This window comes from Coregonus clupeaformis, unplaced genomic scaffold (genome assembly GCF_020615455.1).
Source record: "Coregonus clupeaformis isolate EN_2021a unplaced genomic scaffold, ASM2061545v1 scaf0525, whole genome shotgun sequence".
NCBI lineage: Eukaryota > Metazoa > Chordata > Actinopteri > Salmoniformes > Salmonidae > Coregonus > Coregonus clupeaformis.
In genome coordinates this window covers 101,750-120,466 of record NW_025533980.1, presented here as the reverse complement: position 1 = coordinate 120,466, position 18,717 = coordinate 101,750, and the positions used below count along the sequence as shown (strand labels likewise).

At 45.1% G+C, this 18,717-nt stretch overlaps 1 protein-coding gene across 1 annotated transcript in view; it reads right to left on the bottom strand.

Annotated features, from left to right (window-relative positions):
* LOC121537649 (nck-associated protein 5-like) overlaps window positions 1-18,717 on the bottom strand; it is a 145,016-nt gene that overhangs the window by 106,545 nt on the left and 19,754 nt on the right. The window contains 1 exon segment of the mRNA XM_045215814.1: window positions 1,015-1,080. Within this exon segment, the coding sequence (XP_045071749.1) occupies window positions 1,015-1,080 (66 nt within the window).

Genomic DNA, 18,717 nt, shown 5'->3' with positions numbered 1-18,717 from the left:
GTTTATTACCATAATTTAATATTTAATTAGGCATGATCGGTTTTAAGTATTTGTAGGTAAGTGATTATCTATATGAGCTACTGGAAGAAAAAATGTTAATAGATAAAATAATCATTATGACTTAAATATCATTTTTTTCGTACAGAAAATGTACGCAAACACACAATTAAAAATCCTGAGCAAAAGCGAAACAATTATCACTAAAACCTTGGGTCAGCCACCCTAACTATTTCCCCCCTTCCCCACTGTCCCTCCAGGTCTAAGCAAGTTCATGGCTTCCAAACAGCCCCTAGTGAGAAGACCCCAACCGCTCCCATGGGCCAGTCCACACAATAACAACCGGCCCCTCTAACCTGTTATTAGGTCACTTTGCTGGTCAAAAGAGGAAGGGTCTCCTCTTCTAAAGTGGTGTGAGTTAGACTGGGGGACAAACAATCATTCCTTTACACACCACTTCCTTACCCTTCTATTGAAGCCGCCTGCCATAGCAAAGACCCTGGTCAGCGGTCAACCTCTAACCCCCACCATCCACCCTGGGTCCACTCAGAGGCCCCTCTCCCGGGCCTCCCTGCTCGCTCAGGGGGAAATTGGTCCTGGATGGAAACCAACTCTATTACATGGAGAGTTATAGGATAATGGGGGTGAAGTTTGAAAAATTGTCTCTCTTTTCTGTGGGCGGTGTGACACTCAAGGGTCTAAGGATGGTTTGAGGCCAGGGTCATGAGTTTGGCCTCTCCAAATCCCCATTGTCTCCATAAAATGTCCCCAGCCAACTCCAAAACTGAAATACTGAATGTACGTCTTTGTCTTTCCCCACTTTTAGCACCCTTGTCCTCACCATCACTTCACAATAGCATTTTCTCACCAAGACTGCACACAAAGCATTGTTCAGCTTCCCAAACTTAACAACATTGTTCGGCAGGTTCTCATTGGAATTGATTGCGTTCAGCTGTTGATATTTATTGGCAATTAGCAGCGCTGTCAAACGCATGATCGAGGATCCTCCCTTCTGACATTCCTCCGCTCTTCTTCCAGCTGTTTGAGTAGCTCCTCGATGCACTTGTTGGCGTCCATGTACTCCTGTAAACAACAGATGGAGATGAGTGTCAAAGATATTCCATGTGCAAACATGGATGAAAAATATCAGTAATATCAAACCTGTCTCTTTTTATGAAGTTCAGGGTCGGCTTCCCAGATTAACCTAGTCTGAAGTTTAAAAAATCTATTTTAATGGAGATTCTCTTGTGTTTATCAGCAGCAGTGGTATACCACAACAAAAGAACTAACAATACATAAGCCTACTTGGAGTATGAAAAAACCAGACCAAAACCATGTTGTGTATTGTATATTGTGTATTGTTATTATGTATTGCCTATTGCCTATTGTGTATTTTGTCTTGTGTATTGTCTATTGTGTATTGTGTATTTTTCTATTGTGCATTGTGTATTGTGTATTTGTCCAGTCGTTGCCTTGTTTCCACACACTGCTCTTCCAGGTGTAGGAACACTGAGGCAAACTGACTGTGTTTTAAAAAAAAGGTGTGATTCATTCATAGGGTCAATACTTTTTTGGGTGTTCGTTTCAGGGAGTTACGGAAGAGTGTAACTCCAGAAGCTCGCTAGGTAACTTCGCCTGGCTGGCCCTGAGTGCAGGCGGCCAGCTGTGTAGTTCAGAGGGAATACCTTCACACACACACACTCCACACACACACACACTCCCAAAGTGTGCTATTGATTACATCATGGCCCAAATGAGCAGGGACCCGGGGAACAGTATAAAAACAGATGTTCAGCTTATTTGACTTTGCCCTAATAATGCGCTCGTCTATCCCATGCCTGTATAGTGAGTATAAACATTGGTTTAGAAGAAATAGGCCACCTACCATAATATTCCACCCGCTGTTCTTTGGAGAAGCAGACAGTGACAGTAGCAGTGGTTGTCTAAATATGAACAACCAGTAGTGGCTTATTTAGCCTTCGGTAGTGGTTGTGGCTAGCTTTAATTAATTAGATGCTAGCTTTGGTATTGTTAACGCTCTCTGGGGTACTTATCTCGCGGCCACAGATGCCCTCCATTGATTTTTTTATTTCCATCATGTGCTGTTCACTATATTGAATCATGGGGAATTCCTTTGAGAAATGACCCAGCTGAGCATTATTTAGACTCGTCCCATGACATATTTTTTTGTGCTAGACAACTTAACAGTGTAAAAATACTATGTGTGGTACAGACATGGTACAACGTATACAGTATGGTATAGCCTACATTGAGGAACACTGTCATGTTTCTTTCTCAAGCTGAAAATTGAGAGAAACCCTTATTGTCAACATTGGAGCTGGGATGTGTTCACATAGCTCTTAAATCTTTCTTCTCAGAGGGCAACCTATGGCTGCACCGGCTTATCACACTTCAGGACAGACCTGACTAGCACTGCAGGTACCCACCTCTCCATATGCCCCCATGCCAACTGAAGATGGCACAAGCCCAGACTTCGGCCGAGTTGCCATCAAGGGCATACTAGGTGACCAATAATCACCAGGGCACGACAGAGGCCAGAAGAACATGGTGATGGCGAGGTGATGATGTGTTATTTTGTCATTCATAAGAAAGGAAATCAAAATAACCTGATGAATATTTTTATTTTCACTTTCTTCATCATTTGCTTGTGACCTTTAAGAAAAATGGTTAAATGCACATACTTGTCCTCTTATCTGACAATAATTCAAGGTGTTGACTTGGTGTTGTTTACCAGTGGTGTCCACAAGGCCATCTGGAAGTCATAGGGTGCCACTACACCCAGCAGAGATGCCAGTCACACTAAACCCACTGAGTGTCATTAGGACCAAATGAAGTTGCCAAACCTCAATTCACCATTAACTTCATCACCACAAATATGCCAAGCCAGGTCTTTGTTCTTGAGTTAATTGGTGGAGCAACTCAGGGTTGCTTACAATATCAGTGATAGGATGTGAACTGGGGGTATGATTTGAGTACATCCAAATCCTCATGAGCTTTACGTGCTAGCGTAAGTTTAGTTAATAAAAGTTACTAAACATCAACTATAGTGCATCTAGCTCTATCAACTTAGAACAGAAAGAAATTGTCATACAGATGAATTGTCAGGAAAAAATATATGTTGTTAGCCACATAGTTACCCACATAGTCTCATAGATCCAAATCCTAACTTGAGATCCCTGTATGATTTAAGCAAAAGTCCACGTTAAGCAGATCTCAAGTTAGGATCCAGCCCGATAATGATTTGCACAGTTTCTCCGAGAGATCAACCCGTCACCAGAGTGCCATGTCACAAAAAGATTTCCACCCCACATCAAACGTTAAGCGCAGCTAGCTAAGTCTCTGTTGTCATCGCGAAACCTCTACTAATGATAGGGTACTGGCGTAATCCTCCCTACATGAAGGCATGCAAAGAATGTGCAATGGCCTGTCGTAATCTCAAATGGAGGGTATTTAAACCAAAGATGGATTTATTGGACGCTGCCGTGTATTACATTCGTCTTTGGTGGGGGCTTATGCCTGCTTTTTACTGTATGTGCAAAAGCTGCAGGGTTCCCACGGGCCCCGCCTAGTTGGGAGAGAGAAAATTATGGAGGTTTACTCAACTTTATCGAACGCATATTTCGCGAAATACACTTGAGTGCGATGCAGAACAAATCATTTCTGGAGGTAGTTAAAGTGTCTAAATAGCACTAAAGCTCATGAGGACGGATATCACCTGTACAGAAAAGTTGAGGAGGTTTAAGTGCCCGGTGCGCATGCAAACTCCTCAAACTCCTCCCACAGCGCCAAACTATACCTTCTCTATCTACATAACCCTGTAATCAACAATCTTGTGAGGCTCAAGTGTCTGCGGATCCCATGATACCAAATCCTACATGGCAGAAACCAAATGAAGTTGTTTAGAAGGACTAAAAGTCATAAGACTCACTAACAGGTATAAAATGTCTTGAAGTATGTTAACGATGATCGAGCGATCGTGACCTGTCTTATCCAATGCAATTATCTGCAAATGTTGCTTATTTCCCCATATACATCCTTTCCTCTGTTTCTCTTTGTAGGATGACACAAGATGAAAATAACCAGCATCCACATTCTGCATCTAATTTCAACTTCAATGTAGGAGTCAAGGGGAGAAACAGAGCACTGGGATTTGTTGAGCTGGAGTTGGCTGGCGTAGACATACACTGACACACTGTAGTTTCCTTTGTGTGTTTGTTCATGTTTTTGGTCTATGGCAGCCTATGGCAGCCGACCCTCAGTTCCTGTTTACTCTGTATGTGAGAGGGGTTGATAAGGAGGCTAAGCTGTTGAGGAGAGGGCTTCCCCCAGTGTGCATGCTGTGAGGCCCTTATCCTGCAGGCCTCCACCGATCATGTGCCTCCTAATCTTTAACATTTTAAAATGAGCTTTGTCCCCCACTGCTGCGGCACTCGAAAACTCAGCCAAAAAATCTTTGCTTTACCCCAGACACACAGGCTCACGTGCACCCACACGCAATGTGTTTAAAATAAATGGTCCAAGAATTTCAGTAATAAAGCATTAGATTCATTATTCATCCATGTGAGCGTCTCGCTCTCCCGCTCTCTCTCTCTCTCTCTCTCTCTCTCTCTCTCTCTCGCTCTCTGACAGATCCACACGTACTGAAAGGCAGTAAAGGATGGGATCATATCCCTGTCAACATATGAGTTCCTTTACGACTTGGCTAAGAAAAACCCAAACCCAGATACAGCCCTGACCCAGTTGCATTATGGGGTCAGTATGTGTTCCAGTCTTCCTTTAAAGTCCTAGCTATCTATAATGTGATTTCCTCCCAACCCCACCTTGGCAGGGCTGTAGATCTGAGACCCAGGCAGCAGGCGAATGAGAGATAAGAAATCCTGAAGCTGCCCAGTGGCCTCTGGAAGTGAGACCTGTCAAACCAGTCAAAGCCAAGGTCAACCTATCTCAACCCCAACTGCCGCCCCCTCCTCCCCACCTCTCTGCTGTAAGGCAGGCTGAGACCTGATGACATGGCAGAGTGGCCTAGGGACCCCACTTTAGCCAACTGGAAATCTGAACTATGTGGGCGTTCGAGGGAGATGGAAGGTGGAATTCCCGACTGGCTTATGGCAGTCAAGGTTATGCCTATAGACGTAAGACTTCTTTCTGGAATCTTTTGGCTAGTTGGAATGAATGATATTACAAACTTTCCTGGGTGTCGAAACATTGAGCTCATATGGCTAACTGAGAAGACTACCTGCTGCCATGACTGTACCCTCTGAGCTAAAACCTAGCATTGACCCGGGGGGCATGCAATCTTTGGTCTCAGGCAAAGTTGGACGGGTGGTTACACAGCTATTGAAACTGCTTGTTGTATCCGTCCTTAGCCCTGGCTTGAATCAATTAATTTTATCAGTGTGGCTTATCTGTGCACAGCACTGATGATCTTTCCCTCAGAGTCATTATTCGGTCAATGGCTTCATGTCACCATATCAATCCAGCACATCAACCTCCCATCTCCCAAGACTGCGATAATTAGATAAACAGCCTGATGAAGGCATGATCTATTTATCAAGGGGTTACTATGGTACTACATGCGATTTGTCATGAGTGTCACGAGTTACAAAGCCAGAACCCAGAAGCGACCAGAGGTAAGTTGAACAAGGTGAGTGTTTATTTACAAATTCAAGAGTGATGCTGAATAATCCAGGGAGCAGAGCGGGCGACGTTGATTGTTGTTGGGGGTGCAGTGGTTATCCAATCGTGGCTACGCCGACCACAGGCAGAGGGTTGGATGGGTTCCGGACCAGTGACTGCAGATGGAACAAAGGGAGGTAAGTAAACAACAAACCAACAAGTGCAAAACAACAAAACTAACGCTAGAAGCTCTAGACTGATACTCTGTAAACCTACTGTTCATGGCTATCGATCCGTCAGGGAGTGGATGTTAGGCCAGAGCCTAAGAAGGGTGATGATCAGGACCAGGTGTGCAGATTGCTGATGGGATGCAGGTGCGGAAATCAGAGAGCTCCCGGAGCGTTCCAAACCCTCGGGAAACTGGAGATCCCGAGCAAAAAAACTAGTCCACAGACAGGACCCACTCAGACTGCCGGGATCGTTGCAGTGCCCCCCCTCCCCAGGCGCCACCGGGCGGTCCGGAGCGCCATGGCTAGAAGTCTCAGATGAGGTCAGCATCTAGGATCTGTCGCCGTGATCCAACTCCTCTCTTCGGGACCATACCCCTCCCAGTCCACAATACTGACGCCCCCCGTCTGAATCCATATGCGTCGCACCGTGTAGGCAACCACCTCCGATCATCCGAGGAGGGGGGGGGGGGGCGGAGGAGGCACATGAGAAGCGGCTTGAGGCAGGAGACATGAGAGGTGGGATGACTCTGGCTCCTGGGAGTTTGAGTCAACTCCACCGGGTTATCACCTTCTCCACCACAAGCACCAATACTTGTAACACTTCCTGCTCAGTCCTAAAGGAGATCCCGTGTGGCCATCAGCCCTATCTCCGATGGTGTGGTGGGAGCGGGGATCTCGCGTTCGCCTGAGCTATACTCCGAAACTCTGGAGTGCCCTTCTGCCCGATGCCAGGTCCGGTGCGCGGCATATGGCCTAACGAGCACCGGAGCTCCTTCTCCTGAGAAGGAACAAGGGAGTTGGTAGCCATACAGGCACTGAGGAGACATCCCAGTGGCAGATTGGGAGATTTGTGGGCATGCTCAGCCCCAGGCAACTGGAGACCCAGGAGGTGGGGTTGGAAGAGGCCAGGCAGCGTAGCGTGGATTCCATCTTCTGTTTGGCTCTCTCCGCCTACCATTAGATTGGGGTGAACCAATTATACTTACTAATGGCCAAACAGAAGGACTTCCAGACCGCAGAGGTAAACTGAGGGCCACGGTCGGAGCGAGATCCTGGCAACCCGTGGACCCTAAAACCTCCCTAACCAGGATCTCGCGTCTCGGGCGGGGGAAGCTTGGCGATGTGGCACAAAGTGGGCGAACTTGCTGAATCTGTCCACTAGTCAAGACGTGTTCCCCTCAGAAGCGGGCAACCCAGTGACAAAGTCCAGGCCAGATCCCATGTCGCCGGGAATAGGAGGGGGGGTTTCCAGCTGGGCATTGGTACCCTTATTCTGCGCACACACTACCACAAATAACCCGAGTATCCTCGGCCATGGCGAGCCACCAAAACGTCTGCGAAGACCCTCGTCCGAGCCACGCCAGGTACTCTTCTGGCGTGGACCATTTGAGGACCGCAGCGCCCTCAGCACAAACAACCGGCCGGGTGCCTTACCGGGACGCTCGTCCACCGCCATCACCTCCTCCTCAATCTTCCACCTAACAGCTCCCCCGACCAGTTCCGGGGGAGGTTGTCTCGTCTTGACCCACCCTCCTCCTCTTGAACTCCGGCGTCCGCTCGTTCTTAGATCCGGTCGGGCTCAGGGAAAAATTGATCTCCAAAAACACACCCCTGCCTGGGAGTTGAGGCGTCTCCATTGCAGTAAGCAAATTCTTGTGGTCAGTCCAGACAATGGCGGTTGTCCCCCCCTCCAACCAGTGGCCCCACTCCTCCAAGGCAAGTTTCACCCCTCCCGGTTCCCACATCGTAATTCCTCTCCGCGCGCACGGTTAGGCGCAGGGATGGAGTTTACTGTCCGTGGAGCATCGCTGCGACAGGATGGCGCCAACTCCCACATCAGACCGTCCACTTCGGCGGCGAACTGACGGGCCGTTCGGTTGAGAGAAATCGGTGCGTTGGTGAATCGCCTCTTCAAATCCCATCCTCATCCGCCTCCGATTCCACTTGAGTTCCTATTAAGTCAAGGCAGTTAGCGGCGAAGCGGCCACCCGGCTTAATCCCATAATCTGCGTAGAAATTCGCAAACCCCAAAAATCTCTGGAGCTGCAATCTCGTCCGGGCTGGGCCCATTCCAGACCTCTAACCTTCTCCTGGTCCATCCTAATCTCTCCCTGAATATTACCCGATGTGTGTGGGCTAACTCCACTTCTCCTTCCGCGGCGATTCTCCAACAATCGCTGCAAACCTGCCGGACATGCTGGGACGTGGTCGGAAGGTTCCTTGAAAGATCAGAATGTCATCCAGGTAAACAAACACAAAGGGACGATCATATCTCTCAGGGCGTCGTTCACCATCTCTGGAATACCGCTGGAGCATTGGTCTCCGGCATCACCTGATCTTCCATCGGTTATTACCTCATTCTCCCTCTCTGATCCCCATGTGATCATTGGTAGGTCTAGCTTAGTGAACACCCGTAGCACCCTGTAAGGGTCGACGCAGAACTCATCAAGGGCAGGGGATACTTGTTCTTGAGCCGTGATCTCATTCAACCCCGATAATCAATTCGAAGAGGCCATCCTTCTTACCCACACAGAAGAATCCTGCCCCCCAGGGGGTGATGGCGAGCGCGACCGTGGGACTCCTTGATTAGGTCTCCCAAGCCTCCGTTCAGGGCGGGAGATACTGTATAACCTTCCCTTGGGGTAGACGGCTCCAGGGAACAGGTTGATGGCACAATCATATGGTCGGTGGGGAGGTGACAGAGCCTTCTGCTTACTGAACACTTCCCCCAAATCGTGATATGTCTCGGAACCAGGGACAAATCTGGGGGGTTTACCTCAATCACCTGACTGGACCCGAATACGCAGTCTTGACTTAGCATACATCGCTCTTTTTCCGTCACCCAATCATGATTGTGTTCCTTCACAGGGGTATCCAAGGACCGAGACATGGGAAGGCGGCAGAATGAAATAAATCATCTCCGAATGATTCCCCGACAACAGCATCTTAACCGGTTCAGTCCTCATCTCATACGTGCCAGACTACTGCCGTTCAGAGTGGTCTTCAATGGCTTCCGGCAATTGCTCCTTGGAAAGCCCCAGCTGTTCCATCAACTCGGCATCAAGAAAGCTTCCGTCGCACCTGAATCGTCTTTCTCTCTGATTCCTGTTCACGTAGCCGGAGGTCTACGGGTACTGAGAGGTTGAAACTGTCTCCTAAATCCTCCCCTTTCTTGAGCCGGGCAGTTCTTGACACGCCGGGAACAAGTGGAGATGTAATGTCCCGAGCTACCACAGTAGAGGCAGCAGTTGGTCTTACGTCTATGTTGACCCGCTCCTCCTTGGTTCCGTGCCCCCCACTTGCACTGGGTTCAATCGGGAAAGACCTCTCCACTAATCCTTTGTGGTGGAGAATGATCGCGTGTTCTGTCCACCCCCACCCGACTGAACTGAAACTGATCGACTGGACCGGACCCCCATTCTTCTCCCTCCTTCTCCTCGGACTCGATTATCCACCGAATAGACCAGGCTGCCAACTTCCTCACTAGGCTCGGATGAGATCCTCATCCTTGAGCTCTCCCGCCTTAGCCCCCCTCATTCCCCCCTCTCCCCCCGTCTTACATCTCCTGGTTCCTTGGTGAGGCCCTTTTCCCTCCCTCGGATTCAGAGCTTCCTCATCTCGTCCCTGTATGAAGCCATGCAGGGTCTTGTATGTCCCCAACGGCTAAGCCCACTCCAGCGCTCGACCACGCACAACTCAATCACAAACTATCTCTTGTCTGTGGCATAAATGGGCTGTAGATCGAACACTAACCCACCTGCATAAGGACGCATCTTCCCAGCTCCCCCTCATATTTATCCCGTCAATTGGCTCACGGAAACACCCTTCAGGCGCGGCAGGCGAGATTGAGGCCGGTTGATTCCCACTTCCTGGTTCTGGACCTCTAGGTAGTTTCAATGTCGCGATCTCCTGTAGCTCCGTGCTATGATGTCCCACCATCTTCTCCTATGGTAATGGCATGGCGAGACAGAGTCCAGGTCCCTGGGTTCATTACTGGCCGGATCGTTTCTGTCACGAGTTACAGAGCCAGGACCCAAACCAGACCAGACAATAAGTTGAGGCGAAGGTGAGTGTTTATTTACAAATTCAAGAGTGATGCTAATAATCCAGGACAGCGGGCTTGATTGTTGTTGGGGGGTGCAGTGGTTGATCCAATCATGGCTCGGCAGCCCCGACTACCGGGCAGAGGTTGGATGAAGGTTCGTACTGCAGATCGGACAACGGAGGTAAGTAAACAACAAACCAAGCAAGGTGCAAAACAACAAAACTAACGCTCAAAGCTCTCCGCTATACTCTGTAAACCTGCTGTTCATGGCTATCGATCCGGCAGGAATGGATGTTAGGCCAGAGCCTAAGAAGGGGTGATGATCAGGACCAGGTGTGCAGATTGCTGATGGGATGCAGGTCCAAATCAAGAGAGCTCCCCGGAGCGTTCCAAACCCTCGGGAAACTGGAATCCCGAGCAGAAAAAAACTAGTCCACAGACAGGACCCGACTCAGACTGCGGGATCGTTACAATGAGAGCCATGGAGCTGAGTAATCTGGTTTGTAGGCCTTGTCGTCAGAAACCAATATCTTCAGTATGAAGTGAAATGCTTTCTTCAGAGTGCAGCAGAGGGAGCTAGAGCAATAATAATAATGAATGATATTTGTAGAGCGCTTTTCATTTCCAGACGTAAATCACAAAGCTCTTTACACTGAGAGCAACCTTTAAAAAAGATTTAATAAAAAGCAAAAAACAGCAACAAACAATTCACCTCCATAATATATGTAAAAAAAAAAAACATAGTGGTTTCAGCACCATCAGTGTAAAAAGATTGAACAAGCTCATCCAGATAACATACTCCAAAGCCTCAGTGCTAAATTCATCACTTGCATACCACATCCAAGCGGAGCCAGATTTGGGAATATATTACCTGATTATACAAAGAACCTGTTCATCCTGGTGGTTTTCCTTATCTGATGTCCTATTACGCACCTTGCCCGTCCCATACACACACACCCCAGCCACATCAACACCTCCCGGCCTCAGAATCCGAATCTGTCAATTATCTTTCCAAACATTAAATACATTCAACACTTAAATAGCCCCTGTCTCCTCCTCCCAGCGCTCAGTTGCTAGTCAAATTGGGTCATTCATCCCTGTGCATATTGGCGGAACTCCAACTGTCCTTACTCAGAAAATTGAAAAATAGAATATCCACTGACATGCCCCTCCATCCCCCATTCTGTAGGATTAAGCATATGCAACTACTGTATCATTTGGAACTCAACCAGAGCCTCTGTTTGACAGTATCTCAAAGCATGTGTGGAGGTAGAGCACCCAAGGAATGTGTCTATTAAAATACAATTTTTTATATATACTTTTTCAATTCAATTCATAAGCAGTAGTGAAAATGAAAATACACACTGTATTCATCAATATTATGTTTAAACCATGCCATTCATTTAAAGGAGTCAGTGACAGATCTGTACCACTTTACAGTTATTCCCCTCTGAGATAATATCCATCCAGGTGTGTTTAGAACAGGAGGGGTGGTTTGGAAATGAAATGCACCAATTTGGCATAGAATAATCCCTCTCAGCTCCCAGAGAGAGAGGGAGGGAGACGGGGGGACGAGGTAAGAGAGTGGGTAGAGGTGTGAGGTGAGAGAGACAGGCGAGCGAGAGAGAGGCCAGACAGAGACGGGCAGAGAGGAGAGAGGAGGGGGGGCATTTGGCCCTACGAGGTACACAGTGGCAGAATACTACCACTGTGATTGACCCACTTAAGGAAGCTTTGACTATGTACAGACTCAGTGAGCTAGCTTGCTGTTGAGAATGCTGCCATACATTCCTCTCAAAAAACAGGCTATGTGCACACTGCCCACAAAATGAGGTAAACTGAGCTCACTTCCTAACCTCCTGCCAAATGTATGACCACATTAGATACACATACTTCCCTCAGATTACACATATCCACAAAAGAATTCGAAGACAAACCCAATTTTGATAACTCCCTTATCTACTGGGTGATACCCAGTGTGCCATCACAGCAGCAAGATTTGTGACCTGTTGCCACAAAAAAGGGCAACCAGTGAAAACAATACCATTGTAAATACAACCCATATTTATGTTTATTTATTTTCCCATTTGTTCTTTAACTATTTGCACATTGTTACAACACTGTATATAGACATAATATGACATTTGAAATGTCTTTATTTTTTGTAACTTCTGAATGTAATGTTTACTGTTTATGTTTATTTTTATTTCTTGTTTACTATCTATCCTTGCTTTGGCAATGTTACCATCGTTTCCCATCCAATAACCTCTTAAATTGAATTATATTGAAATTGTTAATTGAGAGAGAGACAGAGAAAGAGAGACAGATACAGAACAGACACGGGAGAGGGACAGCCGAGGGAACAGAGAGGAGGGGAGCGGGAGGGGGAGGAGAGGGGAGAGAGAGAGAGAGAGAGAGGAGAGAGAGAGAGAAAGAAAGCACACAGTAAGGATAGGGGGTTTGTGAGTACAGGGTGAGAGGGAGAGAGACCATGTTGATCCCCGGAGAAATCTCAGCTTCTGTTTGTGCAGGCTTTGACAGGCAGGCACCACACCTGCCTGGCCATTCTCAGTTGGCTCTGCCAACATATTGCGGCCCATCCAGTGGCATAGCTACCCCTTAGCTTCATGGGAAATTAACACATTAGCACATTCAGTAACACACTCACTTTCAGTCAGTGTTCCCTTTGCTCAAACAGCAGCCATTCACTCTATATTACCTCTCACTTATTAAGCTGCACATACTGTATATGCTTTGTGTCTTTTTTTGTATCGGCTAAATTCACACTTTCATGGGGGTTTGTGGTTCCAGCTCACTGTTTTGGCCAGTGAATGGTGCTGAAAGTGTTAGAAATGTCTAAGCCAGCTAGGCTTGTTATCCGTGTCGCTTGTGAGATTTTTTTTCCCACCCAAAAACTCAAATTCCTCCCCAGTCACATGAGGTTATACATGTTTTCTTACCGCCTCACCTACCCTACACCATAAAACGGTAGGAAATCCAAGCGATTATAGTCTTCCTGCTGAAGTTATGGCAACAATGGGAATGCCAGACTTGAGAACACATTCACGGTATAACAAATGAGCACAGTGAAATATAGCTTTGTCTCGTCAATGCAAACTCCCGACCGTATGTTTTTAATATATTTTTCTCCATACATATAAATATATATTTCTCCACCATTTACCTGTCTTGTTTTATTATGTATTAGGCTCCACAGCTTCAGGTTTTATTACAATATTCTTTCTCTGTTTAATCTGCTGGGTGATTTTTATTCTGGTGCGTCTCAAATGGCACCCTATTCCCTTTCAACCTTTTACGGGTCCTGGTCAAAAGTAGTGCAATAGGTGCCATAGGGATCTGTCAAAAGTAGTGCACTCTATAGGGAATAGGGTGCCATTTGGGACCCTTGCTGCCTCTGGGTTGACCCATGTGTTAGGCAGATGTCGAGGCAGGCAGGCAAATTCTCGAAGCTGCTAAGGGTTGGGATCTTTCTGCCTATTTCCAAATCTCTTCTCCCTCCGAATGTCCTGAACGCCAGGGAATTCCCTGTTGCCGAGGGCAGGATGTGAAGCCTGACGAATGGTAATGTGACAGCGGGAACCCTGTTTGTTTGCACCCCTGTCATTCAACCTGACGCCTCTCATGCTTATCACACATATTTCCATTTTAAGTGACAGTGACAGACAACAGATGGAATAGGATGGGTTTCCTATTTTGGAGGGGGATTGGGGATGTGTGTGTGTGTGTGTGTGTGTGTTTGTGTGTGTGTGTGTGTGTGTGTGTGTGTGTGTGTGTGTGTGTGTTGTGTGTGTTTGTGTGTTTTTGTGTGTGTGTGTGTGTGTGCCATCTCCTTTATAAAGGTCTTTCGAAACAGGAATGAGAAATTGAGCAATGATTGGTTGTTGTAACTTTTGACCTCTCTCTGGTCTTAAATTGCTTTCATGCAGATACGTGCAAAGGGGTGATTTCCTGTTTTTCAGTAGGGAGGCAATGGTGTATCTGAACATAGTGTTATGCCTACGCATATAGCCTTCAGCCTTCAACTGCAATGTCCAACATTACACAGCCAAACCGAACATCAAATTGATATTATTAGCGAAATACACAAACCCGGCGTTAACATACTGTGTTACTGTTAATCTTGTGATATAGATACACACTGTATGAGGATAAGTAAAACAATCTCCGTTAAAATAAATACCAGTCAAATGTTTGACACCCTCTCTTCAGGGTTTTTCTTTATTTTTCACTATTTTCTACATTGTAGAATAATAGTGAAACATCAAAACTATGAAATAACACATATGGAATCATGTAGTGGCCAAAATCGTGTTAAACAAATCAAAATTATTTTCTCTTTGAGATTCTTCAAAGTAGCCACCCTTTGCCTTGATACAGCTTTGCCACTCTTGGCATTCTCTCAACCATTCATGAGGTAGTCACCTGAATGCATTTCAAATAACAGGTGTGCCTTCTTAAAAAGTTAATTTGTGGAATTTCTTTCCTTCTTATGTTTAGCCAATCAGTTGTGTTGTGACAAGGTAGGAGTGGTATACAGAAGATCCCTATTTTAAAAACCAAGTCCAATATTATCGCAAAACCTCAAATAAGCAGAGAAACAACAGTCCATCACTACTTTAAGACATAAGATCTCATCCGGAACATTTCAAAACTTTGAGCGTTTCTTCAAGTGCAGTCGCAAAAACCATCAAGTGCTATGATGAAACTGGCCTCTCATGAGACTGCCACAGGAATGAAACCCAGGTTTTGTTGCGAGGATCCGTTCATTAGAGTTAACTTCACCTCAGATTGCACCAAATAAATGCTTCACAGAGTTCAATAACAACACATCTCAACATCACTGTTCAGGGGACTGCGTAAATCGGCCTTCATGTGAATTGCTGCAAAAAACCACTACTAAAGACACCAAAAGGCTTGCTTGGGCCAAGAAACACGGCAATGTACTTGTGAAATCGTCCTTTGGTCTGATGAGTCCAAATTTGGATTTTTTGGTTCCACCGCTGTGTCTTTGTGGTATATGTAACAGATGATCTCCGCATGTGTGAATCCCACCATTAAGCACGGGAGGAGGTGTGATGGTGTGGGGGGTACTTTGCTGGTGACACTGTCTGTGATTTCATTGAATTCGGCAACTCCCAGCATGCTTACCACAGCATTCTGCGGCGATCGCCATCCCATCTGTTTGCACTTAGTGACTATCATTTTTTTTCACAGACAATACCCAAAACACACCTCGGCTGTGTAAGGGCTTTTGACCGGAGGTGATGGAGTCTGCATCAATACCCGCCTCCACAATCACCCGACCTCAACCCAATTGAAATGGTTTGGAATGAGTTGGACGAGAGTGAAGGAAAACACCAACAAGTTCAGCATATGTATAAGCATTCCTCATGAAGCTATAGTACCGTGTAGCTCAGTTGGTAGACATGTCGTTTGCAATGCCAGGGTTGTGGTTCGTTTCCCACAGGGGACCTATAAAAAAAATAATCTATCACTCACTAACTGTAAGTCGCTCTGGATAAGAGCGTCTGCTAAATGACTAAAATGTAAAATTAGCTGGTTGAGAGAATGCCAATAGTGTGCAAAGCTGTCATCAGGCAAGGGGTGGCTATTTGAAGAATCTCAAATAAAAATATATTTTGATTTGTTTACCTTTTTTGCTTACCTCATATTCCTATGTGTTTATTTCATAGTTTTGATGTCTTCACTATTATTCTACAATGTAGAAAATAGTACAAATTAAAAACCCTTGAATGATATGAGTCCAAAACTTTTACTGGAATGTATGTGCAGCGTCCATGGAAGTTCTTGAAAGTCTGATATTTGTTATATGTCTTTTTTGAACCATCCCATATGTATCAAAATGAGCCCAAACCCTAATGATGTGTCAGTCAACAAGGCCTTCTCAAGGGCGGTTGCCTTTCTCACTCTCTCTCTCCGACCACTTTAATGGGATCCATGTCATGTGTTTCTAGTAGGTTTCTTGGCACACACTACTAAGTGTGTCTGCTGAGCCACGTGACAGTCAAGTGATTTGGTGGGATTAAGGTTAATAAAAGCCTATTCTGACTCACGAAATGCTGAAAAGCTATCGCATGGCCCTATCCCACTAATTATCCTTACTATAAAGTATGTTTTTTATTAATTGTCCTATTTTCTTTCTTTTCTGTGGAGGATTTGGAAATTGTTATAAGTGCGAGTGAGGTTTGGGTAAATCAAATATGATTATTCCGATAATAGCATACAGTCCAAAGCGTATTCAAAATGAGTCAACCTCCATAAATACCCCCTTTACACTTGTGGGATTCTTCCGATGGCTAAATTGAATTCTTACAGAAAAATATAAAGCATATCACACCCATGTATAACAGTTTGGAGTTTATCGGAAAATGATTAACTAAAGGTGAGGACAAAACTGTTCACCTGACACAAAAATACTCTGATACATTCATAAGCATTGATAGAATTTATTGGATTTGTGGGTGGAATATAAGACAAAAAAAATACAGGGTTTGAGTGAGGGTCTTACTGGTGTTTCCAAGTGTCCACCCCTCTCAAAGTGTGCACAGTTCCTAATAATTTCAATGCACTTTTATACTCAAAGATGAGTCTTCAACTATAAGTAAACCAGTGGTATGAAGGTTTTTGGCTCTCCTAGCTGTGTCTTGAGGAAGTAAACAACACACTTGTAGTTGTTTCGTTTGGAACCGGCCCTGCATCCTGCCTTTACACAATTACTGTTGTTATTGCCAATCCAAAAAATTCCATTTAATCGCAATCTGGGTCAGGTGGGCTAAATCCTTGTTCTATTCCAAATATAGCTAAATTTAAAATACACTTACTGTAAGGCTTTGGGGAAGCGATCTATTTTGGTGCCTTAGAAAGGAGTCATGAGTGCATTCAGATTATCCGCGGCAAATTGTCTTCACAATACAGAAAAAGGCTCATTCTGTTCAAACAACCCAGGGTATAATGCCATGTCTCCTTGTAACTGTACATCAAACATAGTGATCATAAACATTACACTGTATATTACATGAGTTTTTATGATATGGAAATGTGAGAGCACATTGGATTCACGGGTTTTACTTGTTGTATGACTGTTGTATCAAAGTGTATTTAGTATTGTAATACCTTGCTAAAACCAAGTATAGTTTATTTGTTATAATTCATTGTATTAAATTTAAGGTTATCAATAGCTCCTGATTTGTAATGTCATTAATGCATTTTCTTTTGAAGCAATTGAATAGGTTGGTTTACTTTTAAGTTTAAGTTTCCCCCGTATCTCGTTAAAGTTTTGACCAATGAGGTAACTTGTTAGTTGTGGCCAATGGGAGAGTGGACTGGTTGCTGGGAAAGAAAAGAGAGGGAAAGGTTGAAAGAAGGGGGGGGTTAGTGGGGTTGGTGAAGGAAAAAGCGACCAAATAAAGAGAAAACAAAACCATCGCTACAGAGTTTTTTAAAAGAAATCCTGATTTTATTTCTATAAGGGTGTTTATTATTTCGTTAAGAAAGACCTAGTAGAACTGAAGCTGCCGTCGCATTGTGGAGACATTCAACATCCTGGAGTTAGCCTTGCATCGTGCAACTTGGAAAATTCTTGTGATCACGTTCGGGTTTCCATCGATGTCTGTTGCTGCTCCGGAGTACTGGCTGCATTATAGCTGTGTTCGCTGTGGATCTTGTGAGGACACCTGCGCGAACTACTATATTTTGCTGGGGTATCTACAAGTAGTGAGTAACTACAAATGTGGGGTGACTTCGGGACTTTATGTATGTCGTCATTTTTATTATTTTACTTCCTTATTTGAGCTCCAACGCGCGCCGTTTAAGCAAGCTTGCAAATAATTTGGACATGGGTTGTGGAAAAATCATTGGGGTTTATTATTTTTATTTCTTTTGATGTGATACATTGAAAATGTGATTAATATAGATATTAACCTTATGTCTGTTGTATTGGTGGAGTCATTTACTGTTTCAGTTTCATTTAATGCATGGGAAAGCATATCCTTATAATAATAACCAAGTCTATAATCATTCTATCTGAAGTTAATCCCTTTTGTCTTCACCCTAGCAAGTTTACAATAGGGAGTTCTTATTGGAGATGTCCTTCTCACCTAAAATCCCATGCTGTTCAGATATTCTAAATATATTTGTGAGAGTCAAATTCGAGCCTGGTGAGAGGTTACAGTATAATCCTCACGCTCACCTTTCAGTACATTGATCCTCATAATTTACAGCATTTCCCTCCCTCAGACTACCAAAAATGTGCAACGTTCCCCAATTCCGGGGGGGATGGGGGCAACTTCTTGTCGTAGCGAGGTACTCAAGTTCAGAATGGCTGTCATCAAAACCCATACAGAGCTGTGAAGCGCAGAGCCAGAGGTCTGGCGTCATGTATAGCATGTTTCTCGCCACTGTGTTCCAATTTAGGCATTTATCAGTGTCCAAATCTGTCATTTTCAACCCATATCCGAGTGAGTGTAACGGGCTGCCAGGTTAAGCGAATTTTGACCATTATTTTTAAGAGGCCTTCACTTTTTACAGTCAGGTATGGAATTTGAAGATGTACTGTATCTTATTACACCGTAAGCCATAATTCTGTTTTTCATCATCTCGTGGGCCTCTATTTTTACCCGCCATCTTTGTTTCATTGCTTCCAGATGGAACAGACTCCGAGAATTCGACATCACTTCTGGTTCTCATTGAGACTCAACTGGGGTACATCATCACACATGAAAACTCTCGTCTTGAGGATTCCACAATGCCTGGTAGCGTTACGCTAAG